The sequence below is a fragment of the Mobula birostris genome, chromosome 6, assembly GCF_030028105.1.
Source record: "Mobula birostris isolate sMobBir1 chromosome 6, sMobBir1.hap1, whole genome shotgun sequence".
In the NCBI taxonomy this organism is placed as follows: Eukaryota; Metazoa; Chordata; class Chondrichthyes; order Myliobatiformes; family Myliobatidae; genus Mobula; species Mobula birostris.
The window spans coordinates 69,118,426-69,138,472 of record NC_092375.1 but is presented as its reverse complement, the minus strand read 5'-3'; the positions used below and the strand labels follow the sequence as shown (position 1 = coordinate 69,138,472).

Below are 20,047 nucleotides of genomic sequence, written 5' to 3'. Positions count from 1 at the left end.
GTCAATTGCGCCATCCTCCGCCCATGGCACAGTCATCTGTCCCACACCCCTCCCGCAACGCTCCATCCTCGCCATTCCCACCAACCCTTGTCCCACCAGATTAACTACAGTATTTTACATAAAGTGTGGAAATAAATCACTTAATAAAATTAATAGCAATGTATTATTTGAAAAATAATTGTTTCAAAAAAAGCAACATTACTACCAAGACTATAAAGAAATCCTCATGATTAATCTATCACAAAGATTTTTGCCAATAAATTTATTAGTCACATTATAAGTAGCTGAATGGTGCAATGTTTTGTTTTATACAGAAGTAACCAAAAATACATACTTTGGTATCTAATTCCCTCTAACATACTTCAATTATTTAAGCCACATCTTTAAAACCATTAAATAAAAAAATAAAGTTAAGATTTTTTAAATCTTTGAATATTTAACCATATTTAAAATCAGAAAGTTGTAAATTTTATAACTTTACTCACAATATTGCAAATATTGCTTACACTTATTGCTTCTCTAATATTTTTTATAAATTCAAGTTGAGTAAATAATGATGGGCACACAAAGAAATAACAATTCAACAGTCAGTACCAGTACCCGCTGACATGTGCTATTGAAAATGCACGTGTGGATCCCAGTTACAAAATCACTATTCTCTAATCTGAAAGGATTTAAGGATTTCATTCCGTTAAAAAAAAACTGCTGGCTGGATATTGTTCTCATTAGCAATAATTTACATTCCACTTAACCATAGTTTTTCATAGAATTTATATTGACAGACTGTAAATATGAGCCCGTACACTGCATCTGGAACTTGTATGAACAGTTTAACTGTTTAATGCCTTAATCAATTACTGTGGAAAATTATTGATGATTGCATTGTCCAGTCCAGAAGACATAGGTTAGAATATGTTGTCAATCTCAAATCAGGTTAAAAGAAAAAGTCAAAAGAAGAAAATATTGAGTTAGTTACAAGTGAGAAAAGAAACAAGACTATTTGATAATACAGGTTTCCCCCGCCATCCGAAGGTAGAGCGTTCCTATGAAACGGTTCGTAAGCCGGAATGTGGTAAAGCGAAGAAGCAATTACCATTTATTTATATGGGAAAATTTTGTGAGCGTTCGCAGACCCAAAAATAACCTACCAAATCATGCCAAACAACACATAAAACCTAAAATAACAGTAACACATAGTAAAAGCAGGAATGATATGATAAATACACAGCCTATATAAAGTAGAAATACTTTTCCACAATCATTACTGCACTGCTCTCCGTAGCGAAAATCTCACGCAAGCTCTGTCGGCAGAAACACGGCGCAAGCGCTCTCCAGTAACCTTTACGCTATGAAGCTGCCAAATCATACCAAATAACACGTAAAAATACACACCCTATATAAAGTAGAAATAATGTATGTACAGTGTAGTATCACTTACGGGAATCGAGAAGACAGCTTGCCCAGCACACTGATGATGGTGTGTTAGACTGAGTTGTCGCAGGCTGGGGTGGTGCAGTGGCCCCCATCCTCCGGGCCACCGACCCGATACATTGCCGGGAAGAACACAGGGGCCCAGCGGTAGCTGGGAGGTACACAGCACATCTTTAAGAAAAAAGCCGAAACAAACATTCTAATTAATTAGGTGCCGCCCGTAATTGTCGGCCCAGATCAGTGCCGATTTCCGATTGCGTCGTCTCTGATCTGGGCCGACAATTACGTGTCGGCGGCACCTAATTAATTAGCATGTTTATTGCGGCTTTTTTCTTAAAGATGTGCTGTGTGCCTCCCGGCTACCTTTGTATTCTCCGCGAATCGGTATCTGTCCGTGGCCTGAGGGTTGGGGTGGTGGGACACTGGGGTGTCATCTCGTCACCTGTTTCCATTAGAGCAGGCGGCTCATCTTCTTCTATCTCTGGCCGCCTCGATGTCGAAGGTCGAGGTTCGTCGTCTGCTGTGGCTGATATGGAAGGCTTGCTTGACTGCTGAGCCTCGCGCATTTTTCTATCACACAGTTCTTTAATAAGGACTCAAACCATCCTGCAAATATCCCCTAAACCATCCTGCAAATATCCCCAAACCGACGTACTCTTTCAAAATTAAAGTCGTACTTTATCATTACTCATTCGGTTTCCATTGTTATCCTTTTTTCTTCCAATTGCATCAGCTCTTCATCTGTCAGTTCTTGGTGATGGGATGCCAAAACCTCTTCAAAATCATGTTCGTCAGCTTCCACAAGCCAAACTCACTTTGTCCTTACTTCGTTCACCACGATCAAAACACTTAATTATGTCTAGTTTTACCGTAAGTGTACCACCCTTACGAGCTCTTTCAGGTTTTTCCAATACCATAGAACTCACCTTGCAAACGGCTGCTCACAGGCAAGTGATAAAGCAAAGCAGTTCCGAATCCAGGGGAGAGCGGCTGCTCGGGGCGCGCTGCCTTTTATCGTGCACTGATTTTTTATCGCGCGCTGAATTTTTTTTTGTAACAGTGAAAACACCTTCTGAAAGTGAAAACAGGGTACTAATGTAGGTCTTTCGTAACAGTGAGGTTTTGTACAGCGAACGTTCGAAAAGCGGGGGGACACCTGTAGTTAAGACCTATCACAACTTAAAACAATGTTCTTCTGGAATAGATGAGGCCCAAACCTAATTTGGTGTGTATAATTAAGATTGAACACAGCATTTTCATGTTGTACTTATGGAAGTAAGATATGTGCTTTGCCCAGCATTTGGAGGATCTGGATGCCTCAGGCAGCAATTTTCTAATGTTGGTATTAACTGTGAGTTTGAGAACTCTAGTAGTTGCAATACATCTCCATTGTTTAACCTCTTACAATATTTATCACAAAATTCAGCTTGCTTACATTTCTTGTAACTAAAGACTTTACAAATTACTTTACATGTTGCTGCTAGGTCTTTTCTTATTTTACCTAATTCTAATTACAAAATTTAAACTGCACATTATGGTTGTTTTATAATCAATAACTGATTAAAACAAGCTGATGCTGTAATTAAGATAAAACTATTTAAAATTTGCGTCTCCCTAGAAATTGCATGGCTTTGGATAGATAAGAAGGGTGGCACTGCTTTGCAAAACCCATCACCACGACTTAGGTAATATACACATAAAAGACAAGAAATTACTATCACAGGTGGTCAGGTAAGCAGTACATAAAATGCTAAGCAAATAACAAAATCAGAGAGAGAGATTTGGAATAATATTTACCTTTGCACATGAAAAAACAACTGAAATTAAAATTGGGGTATAATTACACAGTATCTATAATGCAATGGCAATTAAATAAATTGTCTTATTAATCATCTTCTTGCAGAGGTTTTGAAACTCCAGTAATCTGAATTAAAAATCTCTGTAAAAATCAAACTTCAAAATTGCACGACTTGACAGGAAGGAAAAAGGAGGCATGAAAAATGAACATAATACACCTGATAAGAACCACGTAGCTTATAGAAGCTCCTGAAGACTAAGTAAAGACAGATGGCGTATTGCCGTCTTCTGAACTCAATTCTGAATTCTCCAATTTTAAGTAATTCACACTTTCCTCTAAAAATGACTGTTTCTAGCATTTTTAAAAAAAAACTCTATTCATATAGTATAGCCTGATAGGCTTGTTCACAGCCTCACCGTTGAGTGCACAAAGCACTTTATGCTTGTAAATGCATACATTAATGCATATGGATTCACCACATCAAGTACATTCCCTTTGTTCTACCCATCTCCCCTCCATCTTCTTATGTTATTGAAAATTAACTTGTTTTGCTATCATTCCCAATTTTAACAAATGGTCCTGTATCTGAAATGTTAACTCTCTTCATGGATGCTGTTTGACCTGCTGAGTGTTTCTAAAATTTTCTGTATTTAAGACAAATATATTGTTAAAAAACAAACACTAGTTCATACACAAAATACTTTATGAACTTAAAGCAAGAAGAAAGAACACGGCCTCTTGCAGTACGCTCTCAGGTAAGGTTAAGATCTATTTCTGATTTATTATAAGAATTGCCAGAAGGAAAAAGAAACTAAGATCAATGTAGTTCACCTATCATGTTGGCAGTTACATGATACATGGCAGTGGCTATGTCAACTAATTAATAATCAATCTATCACTTTGTCGACATCAAACCCAGAAATGATGAAAGGAAAATGTGAGTGGCGACAAGTTGGAGAGCCACATATCCAAGGTCACCTTTCTTCTTTAGGATGCTATGCTTACCAGAAAACACATCTCAAATGTCATTTTCTGAAAGGAATCTATCCAACTTACATTTGAACAAATCAATATTCCTCTCTCAGGAGAGTATCTTTCATAGACTAACCACTTGCTCATTGAAAGCATTGGACAATTATTCCATTTAAAATGTCAGAACATGAACAGATGAGCTTTAAGATTTTTCTTCCCATACCTCAGTAATTGCTTCTGTAAAACAGGTAGATTAGGCGTGTGTGCAATCCTTTGGCGAGCTTTAAGACTGTCAGAAGAGAACAACCAACTTCTGTCATTTGAACATGGTGCATCCACCAGCACCTAAGAGAATGATAAATAATTTTATTGGAAAAAATTATACAAGCCCAGATGACAAAATGCTATTTTATTCAAAATGCCCTTCTTTTCCCACTCCAGAGATCAACTGGAAGGCGAACTATCCAAGAATCACACTTTAACCAACAGCTCTAAAATTAAATATTCTGTTATTTGTTTACTGTTTATGAGGTTTTGCAGTGCACAAATTCTCTGTACTGTATACCTAACAGTAACTGTACTTCAAAGGATAATTCAAGGTTTTAAAAAACAGCTAAAAATAAGTATACTGTAGAATTGGTATCATTGCACTCTGCAACCTTCACAAAATATGGTAATGTAAACTGATAATCAGAAAACTGAGAGGTGAAAGAGGCTGTACAGATTAACAGTGAAGTCCTCAATTTTTATATCTTTGCATTCCAACGTGTCCTAGGATTAAATGCACCAGATTTCTCAAAAAGTGAATATAGTGACCTAGTTAGAAAGCAACTTCTCAAGTGAAGTTGACCACCAAAGGAAAGCAAAACAAATCTGTTAATGTAACACTGATATATTCTAAGATCTACTTGTGAGCCAAGACATTTGGGAAACTCATTATTTAGTTAATTACATCACTGACTTGCTCTTGTTGATAGGCTGCCTGTTGGGAAAATTATGGAAATTTTATTCTCCTGGCAATACTACATGAGAATAGACATTATAAAATTTAATTCCTTGTAAATTACAAATGAATAACTGGGAAGAAATCATCTGAAAAAAAGAAAAATTATTATTGAAAGTAAATTTACGATACCCCTTTCCACCATGTCTCTTGTAAAAATGCTGTTCACTTTTCTCAGTTCCTTCATCTCCACTGCATCTGTCCTCAGGATGAGGCTTTTCATTCCACAACAACTGAGATGTCTTCTTTATCCAAAGAAAGGGGCTTCCCTTCCTCCATCAACACTCCCCTCACCTGCATTCCCTCCACTTGGCTCACATCTGCCCTAACTTCATCCTTCTGCCGCCACACTAGGAATAGGGTTCCTCTTGTCTTCACCTACCACCCCACCAGCCTCCATGTCCAGCATATAATTCTCTGTAACTTCTGACATCTCCAACGGGACCCCACCACCAAGCACAGTTTTTACCTCCCCTCCACTTTCGGCAGGGATTGTTCCCTATGCGACTCCCCTGTTCACTTGTCCCTCCTAGTACTTATCCTTACAAGTGGAACAAGTGCCACACCTGCCCCTACACCACCTCACTCACCTCTGTTCGGGGCCACGAATAGTCCTTTCACCAGGTGAGGTGACACTTCACCTACAAATCTGTTGGGGGGTATCTATTGTATTTGGTGCTCCTAGTGGGACCTCCTGTATATCAGTGAGACCCGATGTAGATTGGAAGACTACTTCGTCGAGCACCTTTGCTCCGCCCACCACAAAAAGCGGGATTTCCCGGTGGTCACCCATTTCAATTCTACTTCCCATTCCGACATGTTGGTCCATGGCCTCCTCTACTGAGGCCACACTCAGGTTGCAAGAGCAACACATTATATATTCCACCTGGGTAGCCTCCAGCCTGATGGCATGAAGGTCGATTTCTCGAACTTCCAGGAATTACCCCCTCCCCTCCTTCACCATTCCCTGTTCTTGTTTCCTTCACACCTTCTCTTCTTATTTGCCCATCACCTCCCCTGGTCCTCCTCCCCCTTCCCTTTCTTCCATGTTCTTCTGTCCTCACCTATTGGATTCCCCCTTCTCCAGCCCTTAATCTCTTCCACCAACTAATTTCCTAGTTCTTTGCTTCACCCCCTCGACCTGTTCCAGCTTCACCTATCACCTGCCAGCTTGTACTTCCTCCTTCACTCCCCCCACCTTCATGTTCTGGCTTCTTCCCCCTTCCTTTCCAGTCCTGATGAAAGGCCCTGGCTTGAAAACTCCACTGTTTATTCCCATCATAGATGCTGCCCAACCTGCTGATCTCCCCCAGCACATTGTGTGTATTGCTCTAGATTTCCAGCACCTGCAGTACCTCGTGTCACTGAAAGTAAATTGTTACTTTTAGGGAAACGACAAAGAAAACCTACGACTCACTTGTATTATATTCATGCTGATTGTCCCTATGCAAGGCACAAAGGTCTAAAACGATATACAATGGATTCTGGTTAATTGGACCATCAGTTACTTGGGGCAGCCACTTATTTGGGGCAACTCTGAAAGAACAAAATCTAATTGAGAAGATAGTCAGGATTCCCTTTGTTTATTTGAGATACTATGCTGCTTAATCTTGAGTATTGTGAACAGTTTTGGGTTCCTCATCCACGAAAAGATATGCTGGCATAGGAGAGGATTCAGAGGAGGTTCACAATGGTGATTCCAGGAATGAAAGTGTTATCATACAGGGAGCGTTTCATGGCTCTGGGTCTGTACTAGCTGGAAGTTAGAAGGATGGTGGGGGGGGGATCTCATTAAAACCTTTCAAATGTTGAAAGTCCTAGACCTTTCAACGTGGTGTAGGAAGCAAGGATTTACATTCTTGGACCACTGGGGTATGTTTCAGGGTAAGGATGAATTGTACAAAAGGGAAGGGTTGCACCTTAATAAGCGGGGCACCAGCATTCTGGCAGGCAGGTTTCCCTCTGCAACAGGGGTGTGTTTAAACTAAGTAGTGGGGGGGAGTGGACGAACTGGAAACATAAGGTTGGAGATAAAGGGAAAGTGAGAATAAGAAAAGTTAAGAATGACAGCAGAATCAACAGAGCAGAAAGCTCAAGAAGGGATCGTACAGTATGGCCAAGTGAAATAGGAATTGATATGGGAGGTGAGGGGAGTAATGAATTAAAAGTATTGTATATGAATGCACGGAGTGTAAGAAATAAAGTGGATGAGCTTGAGGCACAGTTGGAAATTGGTAAGTATGATGTTGTGGGAATAACAGAGACATGGCTTCAAGTGGACAGGGCCTGGCAAATGAATATTCAAGGGTATACGTCCTATTGACAGGACAGACTGATGGGCAGAGGGGGTGGGGTGGCTCCATTGGTGAGGAATGATATTCAGTCCCTTGCGAGGGGGGACATAGAATCAGGAGACGTAGAGTCAGTATGGATAGAACTGAGAAATTCTAAGGGTAGAAAGACCCTAATGGGAGTTATCTACAGGCCCCCAAACAGTAGTCTGGATGTAGGGTGTAAGTTGAATCAAGAGTTAAAATTGGCATGTCACAAAAGTAATGCTACAGTTGATGGGAGACTTCAACATGCAGGTAGACTGGAGAAATCAGGTTGGTACTGGACCCCAAGAAAGGGAGTTTGTGGAGTCCCTCCGAGATGGATTCTTAGAACAGCTTGTACTGGAGCCTACCAGAGAGAACACAATTCTAGATTTAGTGTTGTGCAATGAACCCGATTTGATCAGGGACCTCGAGGTAAAGGAGCCATTAGGAGGTAGTGACCATAATATGATAAGCTTTAATCTACAATTTGAGAGGGAGAAGGGAAACTCGGAAGTGTCAGTATTACAATTGAACAAAGGGAACTATGGTGCTATGAGGGAGGAGCTGGCCAAAGTTCAATGGAACAATACCCTAGCAGGGATGACAGTGGAACAGCAATGGCAAGTGTTTCTGGGAATAATAGGGAAGGTGCAGGATCAGTTCGTTCCAAAGAGGAAGAAAGATCCTAAGGGGAGTAAGGGGAGGCCATGGCTGACAAGGGAAGTAATGGACAGTATAAAAATAAAAGAGAAGAAGTATAACATAGCAAAGACGAGTGGGAAGCCGGAGGATTGTGAAACTTTTAAAGAGCAATAGAAGGTAACTAAAAAGGCAGTATGCGGAGAAAAAATGAGGTACGAAGGTAAACTAGCCAAGAATATATAGTAAAAGCTTCTTTAGGTATGTGAAAAAGAAAAAAATAGTTAAGACCAAAATTAGGCCCTTGAAGACAGAAGCAGGTGAACTTATCATGGGGAACAAGGAAATGGCAGACGAGTTGAACAGGTACTTTGGATCTGTCTTCACTAGGGAAGGCACAAGCAATCTCCAAGATGTAATAGTGGCCAAAGAACCTAGGGTAATGGATGAATTGAAGGAAATTTATATTTGGCAGGAAATGGTGTTGGATAGGCTATTGGGGCTGAAGGCTGATAAGTCCCCGGGACCTGATGGTCTGCATCCCAGGGTACTTAAGGAGGTGACTTTAGAAATCGTGGACGCATTGGTAATCATTTTCCAATGTTCTATAGATTCAGGATCAGTTCCTGTGGATTGGAGGGTGGCTAATGTTGTCCCTCTCTTCAAGAAGGGAGGAAGAGAGAAAATAGGGAATTATAGACCGGTTAGCCTGACGTTGGTGGTGGGAAAGATGCTGGTGTCAATTATAAAAGATGAAATTACGACACATCTAGATAGTAGTAACAGGATCAGTCCGAATCAGCATGGATTTACGAGGGGGAAATCGTGCTTGACTAATCTTCTGGAATATTTTGAGGGTGTAACTATGAAAATGGACAAGGGAGAGCCAGTGGATGTAGTGTACCTGGACTTTCAGAAAGCCCTTGATAAAGTCCCACATAGGAGATTAGTGGGCAAAATTAGGGCACATGGTATTGGGGGCAGAGTACTGACTGACATGGATTGAAAATTGGCTGGCTGACAGAAAACAAAGAGTAGCGATTAACGGGTCCCTTTCGGAATGGCAGGCGCTGACCAGTGGGGTACCGCAGGGTTCACTGCTGGGACCGCAGCTGTTTACAATATGTATTAATGATTTAGATGAGGGAATTAAAAGTAACATTAGCAAATTTGACGATGACACAAAGCTGGGTGGCAGTGTGAAATGTGAGGAGGATGTTATGAGAATGCAGGGTGACTTGGACAGGCTGGGTGAGTGGGCAGATGCATGGCAGATGCAGTTTAATGTGGATAAATGTGAGATTATCCACTTTGGTGGTAAGAACGGGAAGGCAGATTATTATCTAAATGGAGTCAAGTTAGGAAAAGGGGAAGCACAACGAAATCTAGGTGTTCTTGTACATCAGTCACTGAAAGCAAGCATGCAAGTACAGCAGGCAGTGAAGAAAGCGAAGGCATGCTGGCCCTCATAACAAGGGGAATTGAGTATAAGAGCAAAGAGGTCCTTCTGCAGCTGTACAGGGTCCTGGTGAGACCACACCTGGAGTACTGTATGCAGTTTTGGTCTCCAAATTTGAGGAAGGACATTCTTGCTATTGAGGAAGTGCAGCATAGGTTCACAAGGTTAATTCCCGGGATGGCGGGTCTGTCATATGTCGAAAGATTGGAGCGACTGGGCTTGTATACTCTGGAATTTAGGAGGCTGAGAGGGGATCTTATTGAAACATATAAGATTATTAAGGGATTAGACACGCTGGAGGCAGGAAGCATGTTCCCGCTGATGGGTGAGCCCAGAACCAGAGGCCACAGATTAATAATTAGGGATAGGTCATTTAGAACGGAGTTGAGGAAAAACTTTTTCACCCAGAGAGTGGTGGATATATGGAATGCTCTGCCCCAGAAGGCTGTGGAGGCTAAGTCTCTGGATGCTTTCAAGAAAAAGATGGATAGAGCTCTTAAAGGCAGCGGAATCAAAGGCTATGGGGATAAGGCAGGAACTGATTGTGGATGATCAGCCATGATCACAGTGAATAGCGGTGCTGGCTCGAAGGGCCGAATGGCCTACTCCTGTACCTATTGTCTATTGACCGAGTAGATATGGAAAGGTCATTTCCCATGGTGGGGGTGTCTAGGACAAGAGGGCATAGCCTCAGGATAGAGGGGCATCCATTTAAAACAGAGATGCAGAGAAATCTCTTTAGCCAGAGGGTGGTGAATTTGTGAAATCTGTTACCAGAGGCAGCTGTGGAGGCAAGGTCGTTGGGTGTATTTAAGGCAGAGATTGATAGAGGTTCTTGATTGGACATGGCATCAAAGGTTATGGGGAGAAGGCCAGGAACTGGCGTTGAGGAGGAGTTAGAAAAAAGGATCAGCCATAATTGAATGGCAGAGCAGACTCAATCGGCCAAATGGCCTAATTCTGCTCCTATGTCTTATGGTCTTAATTGGGACAAGAGACTGCTGCTGAACAGTTTCAGTCGTGTGCACTTGTATAGCCATTAGACACTACACGGTGTTCAGACTGAGCAGTTTTTAAAGTGTCAGTTATGTGTGCTTGTGTTATGATATCCATTTAGGCTGATGGACACCGACTCAAAAAGCAACAATTTTTGATAATTTTGTTTTATTACTTTGACTTCACAAAGTGATGAAGTTCACATCTGAATTTGAGCTAGCGACTACACAGGATGCCAGGAAATTTATTGTTGGATTACAACTCTCATGCAACAAAGGCAGTCCATTATCTGTTTAGGTCATTGTGCTGATTTTGTTCATTTACAGTTAATCAAAAGAACATGGTGGTGTACACTGGATGAATTCCTCCATCAATAACTATCAGGAACGAATAGACAGTTTTAGATTACTGTAGTAGCACTGGTAGTCTAATTTGTTCTGTATTTCATTTAAGTACATAATTTGTTACTTAATTAAATAGTAGTTTGTCTTTATTATACTGTACCTTTTTAACTATTTTCATGAAACCTCGGCTAGTTGGAGCAGCCGTTTAATTGGGCCAACATGTACTGGTCCCAATGTGTTCCATTTAACCAGAATCCATTGTGTATGCAGACTAACATAGGCTGATTTCACCTGAATGGAAATTTTTAGTTAAAGCTTGCATCTTAATACCCCCATGTGGCTTGTGTCAGTACTACATGGATGTTCCAAAATTCAAGAAAACAATAGAAGCAGAATCAGAAACACAAGAGATTCTGCAGGTGCGGGAAATCTTGAACAACACACTCAAAAGGCTGGAGGAACTCAGCAGGCCAGGCAGCATCTAAAGAGGGAAATAAACTGTTGATGTTTCTGGCCAAGACTTCCTGATGAACAGCCCCCTTCCTGAAATGTCAACTATTTTCCTCCGTTGATGCTACCTGGGCTGCTGCCATTTGTGTGAGAAGTAGAAACAGAACCAGGCCACCTGTCTGCACCGAAATTCAATATGATCCCAGCTAATCTATTCCAGGCCACAATTCATTCTTTGATTCCCATCCCCATAATCTTCAGTCCCCAAATCATTCAAAGCAATTTGTTTACGTCTACTTTCAATACCTAAAATGATCTAATCTCCAAAATTTTCTAGGGTAGAGAATTCCAAAGATTCACTGCCCTCTGCAAAAAGAAATTTCTACGTATCTTTTAAATGACCAACCCGTTGAAACTCTACACCCACAATAGAGACAAGGCAGAATTAATCACTCTATTTATAAACTGACAAGGGTGTAGCACTTCATCCCATTTGAATGATGTCACCTAATTCCGAATGTAATTATTTCAGTTTTAAATGAGACATTATTGAGCCTCTATTGAAGATACAATAGGAATTTAAAGGAGTTCTAAATTGCCACACAAAAGCAAGCAAAGTTTTACAGAGCTGCAACATTACCTTGTGGCTCTTTACAACAATCTGATGACTAATCAAAACCAACCATACAGCTTCTTAACCACCCTATTAACTTGCACGGCAACCTTGAGAATCACAGGACGTGAACCCGAGATGTTACTCCACGCTGCTAAGAACCATGACATTCACCCTGTACTCTGTCTTCAAGTCCATCCTTTCAAAGTGTATCATTTCACATTTTTCTGGATTAAGTTTATCTCCAGGTACTGAGGACCAGTGCTGGACTGTGCACCGATACCTTCGGCAGGCTAAGGTACCCACCTTCTTCAAGCAGGCTTCAGTTATACCAGTGCCCAAGGAGAATGCAGTAGCACTTACATCCACAGTGATGAAATGCTTTGAGAGGCTGGTGATGAAACCGTCATTGTCTATAAGGAGTTTGTATGTTCTCCCGGAGACTGCGTGGGTTTTCTGTGGGCGCTCCGGTTTCCTCCCACAGTCCAAAGACATACCGGTTGGTAGGTTAATTGGTCATTGTAAATTATCTTATGATTAGGCTTGGGTTAAATTGGGGGTTGCTAGGTGGCATGGCTCAAAGGGCCAGAAGGGCCTATTCTGTACTGTATATAAATAAATAAATACAAATAAACTATCATCCTTTCAAAACTAATCAACAAGCTCCAAGACCTAGACCTCAATACCTCTTTGTTCAGCTAGATCCTCAATTTCCTCTCTCGCAGACCTCGGTCAGTTCAGATTGACAGCAATATCTCCTCCACAATCACCATCAGCACGGCTGCACCAGAAGGCTGTGTGCTTAGCCCCCCTGCTCTACTTGCTTTATACTTATGACTGTGAGGCAAAGTACAGTTCCAATGCCGTAGTTAAATTTGCTGACGGCACTTGTTGGCCAAATTAAAGGTGGTGATAAAACAGCATATAAGACGGAAGATTGAAAATCTGGCTGAGTGGTGCCACAACAACAACCTCTCACTCAATGTCAGTGACACCAAAGAGCTAATTACTTATGACAGGAGGAGGAAACTGGAGGTCCATGGGCCAGTCTTCATCAGGGGATTAGAGGTGGAGAAGGTCAGGAATGTTAAATTCCTTGGTGTTATCATTTTAGAGGATTGCCCTGAGTCCAGCACATAAGCATCATTACAAAGAAGGCACAGCAGTGACTCTACTTTCTTAGAAGTTTGAAGATTTGGCATATCATCTGAAAGTTTTGACAAACTTCTATAAATGCATAGTGGAGAGTATACTGACTGGTTAAATCACTGCCCGGTAAGGAAGCACCAATGCTCTTGAACAGAAAAGCCTTTAAGAAGTAGTGGATACAGCCCAGTTCAGCACGTGTAAAGCCTTCTCATTGAGCACGTCTACAAGAAGTAGAATGCAGGAAAGCAGCATTCAACATCAAGGACGCCCACCATCCAGACACGCTATCTTCTTGTACAAGAGCTTCAGGTCCCACACCACCAGGCTTAGGAACATTTATTACACCCCAACCACTGTGCTCTTGAAACAGTGGGGGTAACTTTATTTAACTATTCCACAACGTATGGACTCACCTTCAAGAGCTCTGCAGCTTACTTTCTTGATATTATTTATTTATTATTTGGTTTATTTTGCACAATTTGTTGTTTTTTGTATACTGATTGTTTTTTCTGTCTTTGTTGAGTTTGGTTTTTCATTGATTTCATTGTTACTTTGTATTTACTGTGAATGCCTGCAAGAACATGCATCTCAGGGTAGTATATGGTGACATATATACGTACTTCGATAATACATTTACTTTGAATCTTATCCTACTTCTCAGACTAGCTCTGCATCCTATCCACGTGCTGTTGTAACCTACAACAACCTTCTACAATATCTACATCACCATCAAGCTTCATGTCATCTGCAAAATTACTGAATAGCCCTCCACCCCATCTAAGTCATTTATAAAAACACCACTGGGCACCAACCTCCGGGCAGAATACACTCCATCTATTACCATCCTCTGCCTTCTGTAGTTCTAGTCAATTCTGAATCCATGCAGCAAAGTTTCTCTCGATCCTATGCCATCTGACTTTCTGAGTGAGCCTACTAAGGGGAATATTGCTGATTAAATGTGGCTCTCTCCACATTACACTCTGTTTTGTCCGTTAAATTCAACTTTTCAAATGCTACTTTGTCAAAAAATTGTACAGTAAGCATCCTGTCCCTCTGATTTCATTTTCAGTTATTTCTGTAGCATTCATGGATTACACAAATTGTTCCATTCCAATGTGGAGTACATAATACATCTTTCTTTCTGTATTCTTCTCCACGTCATTGCAGTTTTATCACTTGCCATCTACTCCAAAGCAGGCCACTAAAATCTACTCAGCGTAACATGGTCTATGGCCATAAGCACAGGTCTCAGTTACACTTTGAAATTCTGATAAGCAGCACATTCACCATAGTCCAACAAAGCCTGGTCAAAATGCAGACTCACCTTGTTAAATATTTGTGGCTGTTGTGGGCCAATGACTCTTCCATCCAGGTTCGTCACAGATATTACCCCCCTTATGGCATCAGGTACAAAAGACTCAAGCATTTGCTTCAGCCACTTATGACGCAAATTGTCCTGCTCATTGCAAAGAAAGTGACCTTTTAAAGAAAGAGAAACTATTCTGAGGCTGTGTGATCGCTCATACATCCCCCAGTGACACAGCAAGAAATTCTATCAGATTACTTGAGTGAAACACACACAAAATGCTGGTCAGGCAGCATTTATGGAAGTTAATAAACGTATTTAAATATATTTTTTATGATCGCAAGACCTGCTGGACATTAAGACCTAAAGTAATGCAGTTCTACCCCATCAGCTAGTTGCTCGTTACTGAAGAACTGAAGGAGCTGGACTTGATGTGTATCGTGCTGCTGCCTGCGTCAGAGCGCAACAGAGGTGTGCAGTGGAATACTGCATGGCCTAGGTTGTCTCAAGGACTGGGCCTCAAGCCACGGTGTCCCATGTTTGCAGCTGCCCAGGAGAGAGGAGGAGCCGCTGCGCTCCACTGGAGTGCCAGAGGAGGTGTAATGCAGTGTAAATGGAGTTGGCACTGCCTTCCAGTGTTCACTCGGCCAGAAAATGGGAAACATTTAAGCTCAGTGCTAAAAAGACGTTCCTAATCTTTTCTTCATAGAATATTGTTTTGCTGTGATGACGAGACCAAATTAATAAACAGATCTGAGGAATATTGTTGAAAAGTAAATAAATAAAAGCCAAATGACAATAATGGTTTGATATGATCAAATGTACCTCAAATGCAAGAGCCAAGAGATGTGATAGGAATGCAATTATCTTGACATCACTCCTTTAGAATGTTACACTTTCTATGGGTATTGCGGAGCTTTCCACAAAGAGGGCGATAGTTAATATTAAATCCTTTTTATTCTTTTTGAGAGCAGTTGTCATAATAGCAATAGCACGTGGTGAAAATCTGAAGGATAAATTTTGGGATGTACTCACTGCAGGTCTATCCAGCAGAGATTATGAAAAAATAATTGTCAGGTTGTATGATACATGTAGCATCTTAATTGTACATATTGATGGAAATAATAGTAATGCAGAAGAGTGTCTAAGTATGTAAGTATTCCCATCAGGCTATAAGCTAAGTTCAATCGCTAGGTTGAAAAGATGATATAGAGTAAAATTGCTTTGAAGAAAACAACCGTAAAGATGAGATCTAAAATGAGAATGTTCCTACTGTAACAATAAGACATAGCATAACATGCTGCAAGATAGATTATGATGAACTTCACTGAACATAGTTAAATGAAATGTATTTCAATTAAAAGTTGCTATATTTCGTAACAACATTCTGTTTCAAAACGTTAAACTTCACTAAGTAAACAAGCTACTGCCTCATTCCTACAAATTCTCCTTACACGACCTAGTTTGCAACTAATCATGTTTCACTAATATAAGAAACTGGTAAAATTGAATAGAAAATTCAAAAGCATTTCAGTAAAGCATTCTACCTGGAAACGTCTGAATCGACTTACAAGAGTGAGCTTTCGAGTCACTCGCAGTCATATCTATTAGAAAATTAATGGAGCCATCGAAATGGATTCTAAATTTGCATATGCTATCTGTAGCCAACTGCTCATGTAGAAAATGTCTGTGACAGTATGCGGAAATATTTATTTTAAAAGAAAAATGTCAAATCCACCATATCATTGAGGCTCCAGGAAAGATCAAGAATAATACTGATATTTTCCATTGAAACGTGATGAAAAATATACTGAAAGTTATAGTTCATATATAGACATAAAAGATAAAATATTTTAATGTTTACCTACAAGTTTGAAACCTATAAAAATGTTTGGTATGAAATAAGAATAATCTATACCTGCTGTCCAATCATATTTAATGAAATGCAAGTACCACTAACTATACTGTATTTGTATAAAGTTCATCCTTTAAATTGGGCAAAATTAAGGAATAAATTGGCCTCAACATCCAGCAACTGCAAAGAGGTAGTTACAGATTGAATCCAGAAGTGGTTTTCCAATGGAAGCTTTGAAATATTGTTAATTTGCCACAAGATTCAGCGTTCATACAAAAAAACCCGTTAGATATCGATTAGACACACTAGAAAATGCAAAGGCACATTTATTAAGTATAAATAATTTTTTTAATGGTGTGAAAGCTCTGAATTATTGATCATCACCTTACCAGCAGTGATAATTTAAGGAATTATTACTGGCAGTTATAATTTGACAAATAAATTGAAAATAAAAATTATTATTTTCTTTTACTTGCTGCCTTTTAATTTTCTTGAACTCAAGCATCCTCCAACCCCATTAATTCTGTAACATGAAAATATGTTCAATTTATGCTTCTTGATCTAGATCAATGTGATACCTCAACAAAGTTTCATCAGGATGATTAGTGGAAGAGGCACCCTACTCCAAGCCAATTAATAAAGGCCCTAGATTCCCTCTGGAAGGCACCATGCTATTTGAGGTTCCTAACAAAGATGAGTTGTCATGCCATCACAAGAGACTCATGGCAGCTCTAATCACGAGGAACAATGAGCCACATTTGCTTTTCACTGACCAAAAACGGGACAACAACCTCAGTGTAACTTGTATTCATTGCATAAAATTTATACATTACATGTGGAAAAATAAACTGCATTATGGAGAGTTAGACATGCATTCACAGGTCCAATAGAATAGCCACTGCCCAAAACATTGACTGTGTATTTCCCTCCATAGATGTTGCCTGACCTGCTGAGTTCCTCCAGTATTTTGTATAAATAGAACATGCGGCTTGAAGGAGGTCATGAAATACTAAGGCAATCTCAAATGTCCTCAGCGATGTCACAATCCTGACCATCTTCAAGAGAGAGCTCAAATGGAAATGACAGATCACCTAGATGTCAACTACAGAAAAAAAATCCATCCAGGTGCCTTTCAGGTCACCAGGGACCATAATTCTCTATGTATTGCCTTCTTTGATCTTACAAGGGCTTCATCCCTGCTAATAACCATTCTGGGTAATTCTTCTGAGTTATGTTTACTCCCCAAATATGTCACCACTTTACTCAAGCTCAACAACAATAATAAGCCTCAGCACAAACTGGACTGGAGTTAAGAGAGAACATCAAAGGGTGGCCTCAAAACTTCTTTCTGCAATTGCTTATTAGGCACTAACAGGCCCCCACCAAGCAAATGGATGGACAGAAAACCAACTAACCTCATTGACACTAACCCAGAACCAAGAACATCTTGATTTCAGTCACCTAACAATATGGCTGCAATAAATGTTCTAATAAAAAAAATGGATGTTCAGGCAATCTTCAGCATGTTTACCAAAGATATTGGAAAATAAAAATGCCACTTAATACTAAGACTAAAATCCTCCATCAAGGAGCTCTCAGCAGACATTCCCCTGTTCTTGCAGTGCCAATTCAGAGGAGATTCTGAGAATGATGAGCTCCACACACCTTGGAAGTAATCTCCCACAAACAGCTAAATATTGATAGTGAAATCTAATATTAAAAGTGTAGGAAGCCAGTTAACTCTCTAATTTGCGTAGCTCTGAATGTGGGATGAAACTGGGTATTGACAAAATGTGCTAATTCCATGCAGATACCACCAGGGGGCAGAATTAAACTCATGTCACTGGAGCTGAGGTTGTAGCTCTACAAATAAGTCACTCTGCTGCCTGATCAAAGCATTCTACACCCTAATCCACAGTTTAATAAAGGCTTCCCTTTTGTCATCTCTGGTTCTTTTGCCAGAGATATAGCATGGAAACAGGCAATTCCACCCACCATGTGCACACTGATCACTGACCCATTCATAGTTACTCCCATCTTCCAGCACTTGGCCCATAGTCTTCTATGCCTGAGCGATCCCAGTTCTCATTTAGTCACTTAAGTTACGTCATTTTAAATTTGTATCTTAGACAGAAGGAAACCAAGAGCCAGAAAACCCAGATGTAACCATAAAAATGATGGCAATTACGGAGTAGAAGAAAGAAAATAAGTTATTTCTGTATCCTGCAAGTAACATGCAATAGTACAGCACTTACGTGGAGTGGCAGACTGCAACATTGCCACAGATTTTCCTCCAGGAGCAGCACACATATCTAACACACACTGTCCATCTTGGACACCTAATGCAAGGACAGGCAGTAAAGAGACTGCATTCAGTAAGTAATATTCCTTCAATCTTTCAGCATGATGTAATAGTCTTGGGAACCGGTTCTGAGTCCTGCTGATGTAACATCGTAATGAATGCTGGGAAAATGGTAACGCATCTCCTACAAAATTCCAATATCCCTGTGATTGAAGACGTTGTTCCAATGCTATACAGTGGCTGAACTTGTTCACCAGCACGCCATACTGCCAGCTGAAGGGAAGCAGCAGCACTTCTCTGAAAGACAAGCAAACAAAAAATAGTAAAAATTAAGCTCTGACAAAACTAGAACCTTTTTGTATTGGAGGATCGTATAGCTACCTGAAAAGCAACAGCTTAGTGGTATTAGAGCATACAATTCATACTACCTTATCTACTGAGCAATGGCTTGTAAGGTTATATTGAGGCAATGGAAAGAATACAGGCCTCCAGTGCAGACAAGCTGGCCAGTCGCAGAAGTGGATGATGGAAAAATTGTCTGGCTCAGTTGCTTAACTACTAACATTGCCATGAAAAATTAGACTCCAAATAGATGAATTCACCCTCCTCATCCCCAAGTAGCAGCAATTCTTCCTCAGAAAATAATACACTTGACTTTAAGTCCTAACTATACACAAATACCTGAAGACGGAGACCTGGTCCAAAAGGAAGCATGCCACTAAATCAAGTCAACTGAACTACAAGATGACACAAATAAAGACCAAGTATTTTAACTTTATTTTAAATAGTTCTAATCTTATCAGCTGCTCTGATATTCTTGCTGCAACTATAATATACTGCCCTCATGAACTCACGACTTCCACACACTTAGGAATTTATGTTAGACCCTGCTGTACTACCATATAAACTGTAGTGTTCAGAAACAAAAAATCCAAATACTAGCAACCCAGTTGAAAACTACTGTAGATATTATCCTGGCATATGCAGTAGTTCAAATACTTAATAGCAAAAAGAATGATAGATATTAATATCTACATGGTATTGTTCTTGCAGTAATCCATATAATTTACAATTTTAGATTTAAGCCACACGTACTACTTAGTGCTGAGGCCAAAATGTTCCACTTTAGTCTCATCTGACCATAAGACCTTCTTCCACAGCTTTATAGTATCTAATTATGCTTTGCAAAATCTTTATGGGTAAGGATATGCTTTTTTTAATGTACATGTGGCATAAATCGAATACTGCACATCAGCCAGGTAAAACCGTCTCTATTAAAAGTATGGTGGAGATCGCAGCAGGGTACGGAGATGCTGTTCAGCAGTGGGGATTGGAAATCTGATCAGGACCAGGGGAAGATGAACTTTGCTAAACACAAAAGATCCTGGATAAAAATGTGCTAACCACAGCCA

The 20,047-nt window shown here is 40.2% G+C and overlaps 1 protein-coding gene across 1 annotated transcript in view; it reads right to left on the bottom strand.

Moving 5' to 3' along the window:
- Positions 1–20,047, bottom strand: part of LOC140199085 (tRNA (cytosine(34)-C(5))-methyltransferase, mitochondrial-like) — an 80,613-nt gene that overhangs the window by 3,409 nt on the left and 57,157 nt on the right. Inside the window, exons 4-6 of the mRNA XM_072260573.1 lie at positions 18,589–18,932; positions 14,497–14,651; positions 4,425–4,546 (exon numbers count right to left, since the gene is read on the bottom strand). Of these exons, the coding sequence (XP_072116674.1) occupies positions 4,425–4,546; positions 14,497–14,651; positions 18,589–18,932 (621 nt within the window). The remainder of the gene's footprint in view (positions 1–4,424; positions 4,547–14,496; positions 14,652–18,588; positions 18,933–20,047) is intronic.